This window comes from Phodopus roborovskii, unplaced genomic scaffold (genome assembly GCF_943737965.1).
Source record: "Phodopus roborovskii unplaced genomic scaffold, PHOROB, whole genome shotgun sequence".
NCBI lineage: Eukaryota > Metazoa > Chordata > Mammalia > Rodentia > Cricetidae > Phodopus > Phodopus roborovskii.
In genome coordinates this window covers 3,466,337-3,480,664 of record NW_026126436.1, presented here as the reverse complement: position 1 = coordinate 3,480,664, position 14,328 = coordinate 3,466,337, and the positions used below count along the sequence as shown (strand labels likewise).

General features: G+C 46.0%; 1 protein-coding gene across 1 annotated transcript in view; it reads right to left on the bottom strand.

Annotated features, from left to right (window-relative positions):
* The window catches only part of Gabrr2 (gamma-aminobutyric acid type A receptor subunit rho2), a 32,738-nt gene that overhangs the window by 16,436 nt on the left and 1,974 nt on the right, over positions 1-14,328 (bottom strand). Inside the window, exons 3-6 of the mRNA XM_051187469.1 lie at positions 8,486-8,553; positions 4,679-4,902; positions 3,849-3,931; positions 3,533-3,673 (exon numbers count right to left, since the gene is read on the bottom strand). Of these exons, the coding sequence (XP_051043426.1) occupies positions 3,533-3,673; positions 3,849-3,931; positions 4,679-4,902; positions 8,486-8,553 (516 nt within the window). The remainder of the gene's footprint in view (positions 1-3,532; positions 3,674-3,848; positions 3,932-4,678; positions 4,903-8,485; positions 8,554-14,328) is intronic.

Sequence of the window (14,328 nt, the reverse complement as noted above, 5' to 3'; positions counted from 1 at the left end):
CACACAAAGGTGCCAAAGGCAGTGAGTCTAAGCTAACGCTGTGTGCACCCGCAGCCCCTGCACCTCAGCTCAGCACTGTCAGGCATCTCGAAGTATCACATGATGTCAGTGCAACAAGATGCTTTGGGTGGGGGTACAGAAGCAGGGTTCTTTTTCCTCCCGTGTGTTCATTACATTTAATGTATCTTCTTTTGTGGCAAGTGACACCAGCTGTCCATCCATTATAGGTATGCAAATTTCCCTTGCCAAATAAAGTACAAAAGGTCAACTGACTTAAAGAGAAATGTTAGGTTGCCAACTGCAAGGCAGCATATTAGCTAAGACAAAGATGGCTAGGGTGTCCTGCAAGGAACTGTGGTTGGGGCTATCAGAATGGTATTACTTGTAACACTAAGGAATCGAAACTCAGAGACTGTCCCAAGACCTCCTGATCTAGGAGACTCAGGTCACTTAGGGCTTTCAGTTCAAGGCCAGGACTTGGCTCATACAGTGGCTTTAGTTGAGCAGGTATTCAAACACTTGAGGGAGGGGGTATCTTTAGGATTTTGTTAGAATTGTAGATCCTTACAGCCCACATGGGCCCCATGGATGAGGGATACTCCCTTACTCAAAAACAGGTGTGCGTGTAGGTGGTGGGGGAGTATCCCTGAAGGATTGGTTAAATACAGGCTCTGCCTGAATGCAACCTGAGAGCCACAAAGGCCAGAAGCAACAGCCTTTGAGTTCTCATGTGCACAAGAAGGTCTGCGGGATGCTTAGCTCCTGTCTACTCCCACCCCGCTCTGACTCAGGAGGCCTGTCCCAAGGAACTCTGATTGTCAGCACCTGGCTTCAGGAGTGTGGATGCAGATGGGCCTCAGGCTGCATCCCTAAGGCTCCCCAGAAACATTGGGGAGCGGTCTGGCTAGAGCAGGAGGTAAATACAGAGCAGGGAGAGGGTCAAGCCAGGAGGAAAGGTCTGGAACGACAGGGTGTGTTCAGACAGGTTTGACCCCTGGCTCCTGAGGTCTTCCGGGCTGTCTGAATGTGTTGGTGCTTTTCAGGAGATGGACAAACAGAAAGTAAACTTCAGGAACAGGAAGAAACAATCTGCTCACCACTTCCTGCCTCACCCCACCTTTGCTGTCTTCCCCACTCCAAATGGCATCCGTGAAGGAAATCCCACTACTCGAGGTTTCACAGAATGTTCCTGACAGCTGCCTCTGTTCCAGTAGAGGCTACTCTATCATCCTTGACTCCACTCAAGAAAAGCGGGGACCTTGTATTGAGAACACAGGGACAGAGAAAAGAGCTATGAACATGTGCCCTGTGTGTCTCCCGTGTGAGACCTCCACTCCCACGCATGAGTGCAGAACACAGTGAATACGGATACAGAAGATGCATTTGAGTCTGAGCTCTAGAAAGGCTTGAGTGAGAAAGAAAATAGACATGTGTACTGTTACAGCACAGAAGCCACCAACAGGAGCAAACATGACCTCTTCCTGCTCTGAAACCTGAGTCAGTGGGAAAGCTTCAGTTTCCCAATCTGAAATCAAGGAATAATAATATTGAAATCTTAGTTTGTAGGGTAGAAATAAATTTATACAAAGTGGCACATAATAAATGGTATATAAGAATTTTTTGTTTGTTTTTAGAGACAGGGTTTTTCTGTGTAGTTTTGGAGCCTGTCCTGGAACTCACTCTGTATACCAGGCTGGCCTTGAACTCACAGAGATCCACCTGCCTCTGCCTCCTGAGTGAGTTCTAGGATTAAAGGCATGTGCCACCACAGCCTGGCAGTACATAAGAAATTCTTAGCAGTGAGTTCATTAATTTGGATTTGGTAAGGATATATGAGAGGGCTGGAGAGATGGTTTAGTAGTTAAGATCACTTACTCCTTGTCCAGAGTACCTGGGTTTGGTTCCCAGCACCCATATGGTGACTTACAACTCCAGTTTCAGGGGATCTGATACCTTCTTCTGACATTTGATGACACCAGACACACATATGATACACATATATACATGCATACATGCAAGCAAAACACTCATCTACATAAAATAAAATAAATATTTTTTTAAAAAAATGAAACAAGATAACAGCTGTAGTGAATAGCTAAGGGAGTCATGTGTGTCTATCAGAGTGAAGGGGAGATGAGGATGAGCCCCTTGCGCAGACACTGAAGCAGGCGTGTGGCTGTCCTGATGCCCACACAGCGCTAGGTGGGCCTGTGTTCTTCCAGTGTTCAGTTCTATGAGAAGGGGACTGGGCAGATGACTGGCTAGGAGAGCAAGCAGAATCAGGAAGGCACACAAAAGCTTCCCACAGAGGGGCTTGGGCGTCTTGGATGTGGGACAAGTGGTGATGAAATATAATCCCATTGGGAGCCTATACCTGCAGTTCTGTTGAGTTGTACTTAAATGGAAGTCTTAACTCCATTTAGTAGGACTTATTTAGTAGGACTTTATTTAAAGACAAGTCTTTGCAGATCTAATCAAGACAAAATAAGGTCGTGCTGGATTATACCCTAACACAGTGACTGTGCCCCTACAGAAGAAGGAGGTTGGACATAGATACACAGGAAAGACATAAAGTAGGACACAGGGGAACATCACATGGAGGCCAAAGCAGGTTGGAGTGGCACAGCTGCAGGTCAAGGTTGCAAGTTATTGCTTGCAGAGGGTTCTTCCCTCCAGCCTGCAGGGGGACCATGGCCCTCAGACCTCTGGCCTCACAAATTGTGACAGAATAAATCTCTGTTGTTTTAAATACCCAATCTGTAGAATTTCATTATGGCAGTCCTAAAAATCTAACCAAGGACTTTAAGGTGAGACCAGACAAAGGTTGGCAAATGGATCCCCTCAAATTTTCACATATGGCCTGGGATCTAAGAGGTTAAACAAAGTGCTGAACTGTGACCCTCCTGGGGCCAGGGGAGTGAGTCAGAGGTAGCCCAGAAGGCAGCACACAGAGTGAGCATGTGTGAGGCCCTGGGTTCAGCCACCAGCAGGGAAAATAAACCAAAATACAGTTAGGATATAGATAATAAACATTGTTCCTTGCCTCACTATGAAGCAGGACAGGTGAGGTTGCAGAATAGCATGCCAGACACAGCTCCATCCCTATGAAATCCACAGCTACAGTAGGATGCTTTGAGAGTATTTACTAACTTGTGTCACCTCTGGGGTGGGGCCTCAGAAGATGGCAGTGTTTTGACTCTATTTCCTGCTTTTTAAAAGTGCTATTTTGAGAGCCAGGTGGTTATGTCACATGCCTTTAATCCCAGAACTCCTGAGGCAGAGGTAGGTGGGTCTCTGTGAGTTCTAGGCCAGCCTGCTCTACAGAGAGAGTTCCAGGACAGCCAGAGCTACACCATGAAACCCAGCCTTGGGGAAAAACAAAAACCATAATAATAATAATAATAATGTGCTGTTTGGGACTGTGCTTTATTTGAATAGTAAATTATATTTGTTGGAAGTGGGAAGGGCTAAGACTGGAGAACTCAAATGTGCTGCTCGCACGCTTGAGTCTGCTGTGAGAGGAATTAGCTACCAGTACTGCTGTAGAAGGCCAGTCTGGAAGTCGTGTGAAATTTCTGAATCAGAAACTGGGACAAGGAGATCTTGTCATCCGTTTTCAGGGACTCATCCCCGTTCTTCCAGTACAGCATCAGATCTTCATCTGTATATGCATCTTGGGGAGAGGAAAATAAGTGAGCTGGCATCTCTACTATGTAAAGCAACAAGGAAACCCTGTTCCAGGATGAACAGCTCCTGGCACAGGAGGCAGCCCTCAACCTCATGTTTCTCTAGTGGTACAAAGATGGGAGAGGGAATACAATGAAGGTATGAAAGCCATGGATACTTACAACTCTCTAGCTCCAAAGAGCAGGTCTGGGAGTCCAGGGGGAAGTGGCTGAAGTCCATATTGCACATGGCAGTGACGGTAATTCTGCACAACACAGACACGAGCTGGCTTGAGAGGGAACCATCAACTCAGGCTCTACCCACACTTAGGAAGACCCAGTACACTGCTTAGGATGGCAGTAGCCTCCTGGGTCACCGTCAGAAGTCAGGCATCTAAGCTTCGGAAACACAATTAGAGCTTTGTCTTCTGGAACCTTGGTGGGTCTTTTATCGGGCTTGCTGTCCCCTAGCTGATGGAGTGGGGGGGGGTATTGCCTGCTAACTGTCCACCCTTGCACCCTCCTCTTGTGCCACCTCAGCCAGCAGGGCTGCCTCCCTCGGAGATGCTTGGGAGATGAGGCCTGCACCATTGTCCACCCAAGATAAAAAGATATCAGGTACTAACATTAATTCTGTGGTGACTCACATGAACAGACCAGGAATATGGACCCTTGAAACTGCCAAGTTTGCATGAAAGCCAATCTGTAATAGCACTTAATAAACAGTAGCTACTGTTATTAATTTTAAATCTTTATTGCCAATCAACTAGAGTCATGGACTCTAAGGGATAAAAGGTCAATGTTCCCATCAAGCTTGGACCAAACTAGTCTTTTAGCTCAACTGTAAAGCAAAGAAGTTGCTGTCTGCAGGGGTGGCATCAGACTGACCCACATCAAAAGGCTTGTGCTGACCCATAGAGCCTACTACAGAGACAAACTCATCAGGGCTAAAGGATCTGGCAAGATATCCTGGAATGACGCTGGGCAAAGGAATAATGTTCAAAGACTGTTACCTCATGCTGTATAGCACATGGCCATCTGGGAAAACTCTCAGCATGATGTTGTCAGTGGTGGTGTCATGAGTAAAAGACCTTTTGGAGTGGACAAAGAATACATCAGGAACCCAGATCTTCTTCACAAGCCTGCCATCGAAGGTCATGCTCTTGTTGCTGGTGCTGGGGAAGGCCAGCCTCTCATCCCTCCAGTAATGCCTCAGGTACAGAGTCATGGTGAAGTCCTGGGAGCCAGGGAGGAAGCCAGAAGTTCTTAAGATAAAGAGGCTTACATAGCATCCCTCTATGTAACTGACCCATCATCCTCTACTGCAGAATACCCCAGATTCTGCTTCCAAATATAGAGTCATGGCTCCATGGTCCTCAACACAATGGCCAACATGACAGCACTGTGGCAATCAGGAAGAGAGTGGCTCATGTTTGCAACTGAAAAAACAGCTATGGTGCCACACCCTGGCCACAGCCAGCAAGGTGTAGTGCTTCCAAAACCATGGTGTTTTTCATGAGGTCCCTGTGCACAGGGTTCCTTACTATAATAAAAGATGAGCAACAACAGTCAGTTTGGAAAGGAAAGTGTCAGAATTCCCTTTGGTGAATTTTCTTAGAAGGAAAGGGCCTCAAGGCCATGACTAAGGCTCAAGGTTTGAGGAAGAGTATAAGACACAGAACAATAAATGGAGATCTAAAACATGATGGGGTCTTAAATGGAAGGGAGGGGAGGCTTGTCTTTAAAACCTGGACAGGAGCTTCATTAAGAGGATGAGAAAGGGAAAGGAGAAGGGGGATGGGAAGATAGAGAGGGTGGGAGGGGGGCCACCTTCCCAGAAATCCCCCTCCAAAGTCTCAAACCAACCCCCTGAACAAAGGAAAGACTTAACCTTTAGGAACCCTTGAAGGTGTGGGAAGTTTCATATCACATGATTTAGATCAGTACAGAACATCTGATAATGAGCATGAAGAGCCAAGCATCATAAATTGAGATCTGTCAAGTCACAAAGCAGACTGCTTAAGTCTCTGTCCCAGAGACAGCTCTAGGAGATGCAGCTGGTTTCAGGCATTCCGACACTACCTCAATAGGTAGGTTTCAGATGACTGGTCAGTTACAGAAACCTGGACAGTCAAGTGTCCCTATTATAAAGACTTCTAGCTTTGGACTTTAGAGGTCCTTGAAGGCAGAACTGTGTTGTTCACACACTCAGTTACTATTCACCACTGAATTTAGTGGCTAGCAAGGCCCATGGTAAGTGCTCGGTACATGTTTGCTAGATGGGGATTGGAGGTGTAGCCTGTGTAGAGCACTTCTCTAACTCATGCAAGCACCTAGGATCAATCACCAGAACCATTAAAAATATCTTCTCAATGGAAAACTGGGGAGATACCTGTCTGAGGCAGCTGTACATTTACTATGGCTTCAGTTTGGAAGCTTGCCTTGTTAAAATGTGTCTCCTGGCCTGCATACTGATGCCTTCAGGCCTTTACACCATAAGCCAGAGCTAAGACACAAGTTACAAGTCGTGAGGAAAGTGCCCGGGAGACTTTCTTCTGGAAGCAGATCAAGAAGAGAGTGAACAAAGAGCACACTGCGGACTGGAGGGGAAATCCAAGAGCGGGCCTTTGTGAGTCTATTCCTAGACTACCCAGTTACCAGTGTTTCAACACTTGCTACAAACTCCTCTTTTGTGCACAAAAAAAAAAAAAAAAAATAGCAGCTAATGTGTGAATGGGAAGGGACCAGCTGGATGTCCCCTCTGGCCACACAGCTGCAGAGAACATGCTTTTGTGGACATTTTGGAGTGGGTAAGAGTGCTAGAATGCAGACCCTCAAATACCAGCTGTATGACGTCAGCCTGTATGGTCTCTGTCTGCCATTTCCTTTTTGCTGGAATCCCACTTTCCCACTGACTGTGGGGTCTCTAAGCAGGGCAAGCCATGTGTCCTGGTTGGTTTTCTGTCAGCTTGACACATGCTGGAATCATCTTGGGAGGGGAACCGAAATTGGGAAAATGCCTCCATCAGATGGCCCATTGGCAAGTCTGTAGTGCATTTTCTTAATTAATGATTTATATGGGAGGGCTGATTGGAGAGGTCATTCTGTAATTATGTTTCTCTTATTGGTTAATGAATAAAGCACTGTTGGCCAATAGGAAAGCAAGATAGCCAGGACTAAGAGACAAGGAAGATTTGGAAAGAGGTAGGATTGAGTTTCAACATGTAGGACCAACAGGGTAGAACTCCGCATCCTCTCTCTGGTAAGATAAAATCACATGGAAATACTTAGATTAATAGAAATGGGTTAATATTTAAGACAGAACTAGCCAATAAGAAACACTAGTAACAGACCAACCGCTTTATATCTAATACAGTGTCTTTTGTGTTATTTGCGGCTGGTGCAGCTGTGGGACTAGGACGGCAGGCACCTGTAACAGAGGGCCTGGCTCACTGTGTGTGGCACCAACCTTGGGCAGGTGCTCCTAGGGTGTGTAAGAAAGCAGGATGAAGCTGGGTGTGGTGGCATATGCCTTTAATCCCAGAAGTAAGGAGGCAGGGGCAGGTGGATCTCTGTAAGACCAGCCTGGAACACACAGGGAGAGCCTGACTCAAAAAAAAAGAGGAAACAAGCAGACTGAACAAGCCAGGAATCAATGTTCCTCCATGATTTCTGCCTGCAGGTCCCTGCCCTGACTTTCCTCAGTTACCTGGGAGTATAAGCAAACTAAATAAACCCTTTCCTTGCCAAGTTGCTCTAGGTCACCCATGTTTTATCACAACAATAAAAACCCTAACTAAGACTTCACTCTAGTCCCTTCTCCCTAGGATATCAATCTGAAGCCAGGCTTGAAGGAGGGCAGATGGCTCCTCCTAGCTGGGCTTAGTGTCTGACATACTGCAGTCTAGGGAAGCCAGGCTGACCTCAGACCCAGCTGAACCCAGCTGTTGGAGACAGGAAGGATCTGGTCTCCAGTATCTTGGAGACCTTCCACACCTAGATCTACTCCTGCCAGGAGCTGGAGCTGAGGAGCATAATGTGTGTACTTCCTCAGCTCTGCAGCTCTGCAGCTCTGCATCGGGTGAGGGGGTGGGGGGCTCAGTGCTAGAGGAGGAATGGAGAAAAGGAAAGAAGGGGGTAAGGGGAAGGAAGGGAGGGAGAAAAGGAAGCTCCAAAATAAATCCAATAAATCCAAAGCACAACTAGAACCAATTGTGTAAATTATGAAGGAAAAACAGAGCCTGAGACCCGGAGCTCAGATGAGCTTCTGAAGGACTTTTGAGACATGAAAAACAAGAAGGAAGCCTCCTGTGGGGATGAGGGGAAGGCCACACACAGAGGGAGTTTGTAACCTAAAAAGCAATGGACCAAACACAGGGAAGACTGAAGGCACCGGAAAGGTGGGCGGGCTCCCCTTCAAGGTGACTGAGTCAAAGGAAGAGTGCAGGGGGGAGGGGCTTCTATGGAACTGGGGTGGGGGTGGGGAAAGCTGTGCTCACACAAGAGTAGAAAATCAGAGCATTGAAGGATTTCAATCAAGACACCATCTCTAGCACTCCAGTGTGATTCATTGGGCCCCTTGCATTTTATTTCCTGCAGCAGGCCTTCAGAAGGCAGACACAGGCCTCAGTCCCCCGCTAATTTTACTGTTGGAAACAATAACCCTGGCCTAGATGTTGCAGTACATGGGCCAGCTATCCCAAGATCCAATCTGGTCGCCTTCTGCTTTCACAGCCACATCCAGCACCCCAGAGGCCACCATGCTCTCAGCCTCTCAGAAGTGCGATCCCTCCCTGAAGCCAGCCTGGTGCAGTGCCTACCATGTCCACCTCGGAGATGCTGTCCAGACTCTCCACCTGCACGTCCACACCCACAGGGATGGCAGGGCCTGTGGGAGAGCAGAGACAGCTGAGTAAGGAAGGCACAGTCCTCTCCCCTTGGGGCTGAGACAGCCCAGCACCTTCCCTGCAGTGTGAGGGCTGGCTGGGGGAGGGGGAGTGAGGCAGAATTCTATGCGGGGTGTTTTCTGCTCCTTCCTGATGAATAAGGTACTTTCTGCATCACAGAGGTCAGAGACTGGGTCTGCAGTACATGCTGTTCCCACACTGGAGGAAATGCTCTCTATACTTCCTGGGTTTCGAGCTGGACTACACTTGTGTCTAATGCTGTGTCTGCAGGGTGGGTGGAAGTAACAGTGTGGTCACTGACCCAAGGTTGGATGGATTGTCTTCCTATAAAGAAGCTATTATACAACTGGAGCTCGGCCCTCTAGTAGCTTTCAGTATAGCAGGAGATGAGGTGGCTACCAAGACACCACCGTGGAAGCTGAAGGCACACTGGGTGAGAGTTTATGGCCAGATTTCTAAAACTGTCTCTTGAGCTGGATGATAGTTACACTGGTGAGTTTATTTAGTGAAAAGTTAGTGAGCTGAACACATATTTGTACACTTTTTAATACACTTACACTGCAGAAAAGAATTGTGAGTGATTTTGGTATTAATGATGACAGGCATAGGGGTGCATACCTACAATCCCAGCTAGTTAGGGTGCTAAGTCAGGGAGATTGAACTTGGAGGCCAGCCTTAGCAACGTAGCCGGACCAGGTCTCAATTTTTTAAAATAAATGATTAAAATAAAATGTTTTTAATATTAAAAATAATAAAAGGAGAAACAAATAAGAACTTGGCATCTGTCAAGCATATTTAACAACTTTATACTCATAGCCTAACAGCTACTCTAAAGAAAGAGGCAGATGAAATTGAGTCTGCAATTCAAACCTTTTCACAGAGAAAATAACAGGTTCGGATGGCTTTACCAGCAAAGCACCGATGGCTTAGGAGGAATTTGCATCATTCTATAATACATTCTCCTGGAAGATTTAGAAAGAATGTTTAAGAAACCAAGAGAGACATACAAAGACACCAATTTATTTCTGAAGTGAAAACAAGACATGAAAAGGCAAAATTACAAGCCAGCCTCACTCAGGACATGGAACCTAAACTCCTAATAAGCCAACAACAGCATCCAGCACTAAACTTTAGCATTTGTTTGTTTTTATGTGCATGTGTCTGTGTGTGGTACTCAGAATTGAACCCAAGGTCATACACAGGCTGAACAAACCCTTGAACACTGAGCTGTAAACCCAGCTCTATCGTTGGAAAGAATCAAGGGATTTTATATCCAACAATAGGAAGCTAACCAGTGGTGCAGAGCAAGCCCAGGGCCTCATCTAAGGAAGCAAAGAGCTTTGCCACTGACTTATTGCCCAGTACACCTTCTTTGTGAAGGTCTCTTAACAAAGTCACGGGCTTATGGGGGCAATGTTAGAGGGAAACAAGGACCAAAGAGGAAGTGTTGTTGGTGTTTTTACTCTTTGTTTCTTTTGGCTCTTTTTCTTTGGGGGCGGGGGCACCACCCAGCTCCTAAATAGATCACATAGAGGCTTATTCTTTCTTATGAATGTCTGGCCTTAGCTTAGCTTATTTTTAGTCAGATTTTCTTAAATTATCCCATCTAGCTTTTGCCTCTGGGCTTTTATCTTTCTCTATTTTATGCACCTTTCTTTACTACTTACTCTGTGGTTTGCTGTGTAGTTAAGTGGCTGACCCCTGATGTCTTCCCTCTTTTCCTTTTCTTGTTCCCCAATCCTTTCTTCCCAGCTTTCTCCTACTATTTATTCTGCCTTGCTATAGACCAATCAGTTGTTTTAGACAGGCAAAGTAACACAGCTTCACAAAGTTAAACAAATGCAACATAAAAGAATGCAACACATCTTTGCCTAATTATACAAATATTCCACAAATGTAACACATCTTAACATAATATTTCTCAACAAGAGGGGCCTGGCGTTAGGGTCTGCTTCTCACTGGGGGGGTGAGCTTTGAGATTTCAAAAAGGGCATGTCATTCTCAGTTAGCTCTGTCTTGTATTTGTGGGTCAGGATATAAGTTCTCAGCTAAATGCCTCAGTGCCAAGCCTGTCTACCTGCCTGTTGCCATGTTTCCCCCAGTGATGGTCATGGACCCTAACCTTCTGCAAGTATTAAGTGAAAATTAAACATTTCCTTTTGTAAGTTGCCTTCGTCATGGGTTTTTGTCATGGCAATAGGAAAGTGACAAAGACAGACACTGATATGACCTGAAGTATATTAAGTATACTCCTGTATACAGTACATTAAGGTGAAATTCTATTCACTACCAAGGTGTGGTCTTAGGAAGGTAGTATAAACAGCTACATTGTTGGCTCTGGACTCTTGTCTCTTTATTGAGCCCCAAGAAATCATCTAAAGCACCACATGTACCCCTCATTCCCTCTAGAACTGACAAAAAGGCTGGATCTCAGCCTTTATACTGTGTCTTCTCCTCTACAGATTTAACCTTTGGGTCAGGGGATCTTGACCTAAACTTGCCTAACCTCTTCATGCTAGGATAAAATTCACTAAGGCAGCATCTCCTTCTAGTCTCTATATTATCGCCTAAGAGTCTCCCAATCTTGCCCATGACCTTCTCCCCCTAAACCCACCTCCAAAGCCTGAGCACAAAGCTGACATTCCAAAACAGTCATCTTTGGCAGTGGCCTCTCAGCTTTTGTTACCTTTCCCAATATATCTTTGTCTTGGCTCAACAGTTCACCCTCAAGTCATTGGCCTTTTCCAGTGATCAATAAAGAGTAGCTGCTGTTCTGATAAGCAGTTACGTGAGCATGCCATTGTCACTCTGGTGGGTCTCATTTACCTTACTCCTCCTGACACCACCCCAGTGCTAACTGAATAGAAGAGATGGCCTACAGAGGGTTTACTCCATGCTAGAGAAAATACTGTCTTGGTTGACCTCCTGGCACTGTACCTGGATTACTGAGGGGACCACACTGAATATCTGGTTCCCAATTATCTGACAGGCATCCAAAGTGGATCTCAATACTACCTGTGGTGCCTGGAGTTCCCCAACAAGATGCCTGGGTCATCACTGGCCCTGGGCTCCAAGGTTGTGTGGTAGAGGATGGTTTCCTCAGCAGAATGGACAGAAACAGGATTGAGACCATACACAGAACATAGCAGAGGAACCCAGTGGCAAAATGCCATGGGCTGGCTACTCCCAAGCATTGTTAGCACTGCATGTTCCTATTACCATGGAAACTGAAAAAGAGTATCTGTGAGAGCCTAAATTTCCTGTCAAGAAGTTGCCACATCAAAATGAATAAAGAACTCATTGAGGGTTATCCAAAGGCGAGGAATTCTTCAGGCTCCTTCACAAAGCCTCTTTTTACGATGGGATGTTCTCAATTAGTTAAAATGAAAAACAAAACTGTAATAACAACACCTTAGTGGTTGTCTTAACTTGACAGTTGGAGTATCAGATTGCTAAAGAAATAAATCATGGCTGAGAATATTACTTTATAGTAGAATATGTGGTTAGCACATGAGGAACCCTGGTTTCAACCTCAGCTTACAGAGAGAAAGACACAGATCAGAGGCAAGAAGGAAAGGGAATGGGAGGAGGGGGAAGAAAACAGAAGAAGACTAGATAGCTCTGTTGCTTAACTTGAGTAATCCCTCACCTGTGTGCAGTGCCTCCTGCATCCACACAGCTTCACTGACTGACCAGCCAGGTTGTAACATTCCATACTGATGACTGATGGGGTCTGCTACAACAAGCCCCAATCAGTGCAGCCAAGTTCTGGAGGTGACTGTTGTGCTTCCTGTCTCCAGGAGCTTAGACCAATGAAAGGAGACTCGCACAGAGTGATGACAGGTATGCCCCCATGTGCAATTGGAGGCTAGAAGAAGGTCTACTTAACTCCAAATACAATATAGAAATTCCAAATACCATATAGGCAATATAGAAAACTCCAGGGGCTGGAGAGATGGCCCAGTGACGAAGAGCATATATTGCTCTTCCAGAGGACCTGAGTTCAACTCCCAGCACCCACTGGACTACTTAAGGCAGACCTCAGATGTGAGTGGCCCAGGCTGATGCTGATGCTGGCACTCAGCCTGTGTAGCCCTGTATCCCCTGAACCCCTGCATCTCCTGCATCTGCCTTGCTGCTGAGACATTTCCTAGGTTCCTTTTCCTTTCTGGTCAGCCTCTTCCTTACAATCCATCACCTCTGCAGTTTCCATGACACAACTTGCTGTGTTTCTCCTTCTATGAGAGTAAGGTCCTTCCTTCCTCAACAGACACTCACTACTGCCTGAACCAGCTGTCCTCCAAAGCAGCTAATGTAACCTCTCTCCTGGGGTGGATCTCTGGCCCAAATAACACAGTTGAATTGTTTCTAGAGGTCTGTCCAGTTTCTTCAATTTTATGCCCTAGACATTCATACCTACTATGTGAATCTAAAATAAATCCGCTGTGGCTGGTGAAATAGTACTTGCCACACAAGCCTGATGACCCAAATTCCATCCAGAACCCGTGTTAAATACATTGCCTTTTAAAATGCAAAAGCCTGTAAGATTAATTAATTTCTTAATCCTTCAACAGACACACGAGAGGAAGGTCTGACAGCTAGACTTTCTGTGAGGCTATGAATGAACATGTGTCAAGGGCTTTACATATATTATCTTTGATAGCCTGGATAGAACCTGGTATATTGATTACAGTTCCCATTTTATAAAGGAACATCAGAGGCTCAGAAAAGATTGCCTGAGGGTATCCTAGGGTTTGCTGATGCCTTGGGAAAAATGTGATGGGAGTGAAGGTCATCCCTGCCCCAGGAAAATGGAATGGAGGTCCTGTTGGAAGGCAGCAGTAGCAGCAGCATGCCTGGGTTTGACCTGGTTGATCTCCAAATGACCCAGCCTGACTTCCCTCACATGGGTGTGGTTACCTGAGGGGGGTGTCTGTGTACTCTGCTATTCTCTGTCCTCAGGAGACATGCTGACTCCTTTCCCAGCTGCCCTGGCCTGTATGCGTTTGCTCCAACCACAGCCCAGGTGATGCCATGAGGGAGTGGGTAATTAGATCAGGGACATGGAACCCTCTCTTGAATGAGAGTCATACTCTTATAAGTGGGGTCTCAGAGAGACCCCCACCCATTCACTGTGTGAGATATGATGGAGGTGGGAAGGACTAATGGAGACACTTTTACATTGTGTTTTGAGGGCACTTGACATTGCAGAATAGAATCTTCACACATACATTGTAAATAGCTCAACACCGGTGTGCTATAAAGCTACTAATGGTTTGCTTGTTCTGAGTCGACTTCTAGCCTGGTAATGCTGCAGAAGCATCATTCGGCCCCAGGCATGGGAGCATGCAAGCCCCCTGTTGCCCAGAGAGCTGCTGACACCAGTCACTCCAAAGCTCAACCTGGTTTCCACTCACTACCTATTAGCTGCTGCCTGGAGAGGAGACATAATTCACTGTCTTGTCCAACTGCCAGCTTTCTGAATAAAGTGCAGCTCAAAGATGCAATGCTAGTCCTATGACATTGCTCAGCCTAGGAAAGAAAGGTGCCTACCAACAAGGCTGACAGTCTGAGTTTGATCCTTAGAATACACATAGTGGAAGGAGAGAACTCCCAAAAGTTGTCCTCTGATCTCCACACTTGTACCAGAGCAGAAGCACACTAAATAAATAATGAAATGTATGTGTGTGTGTGTATTTATATATATATATACATACATATATATAAATACACACACACACACACACACACACACA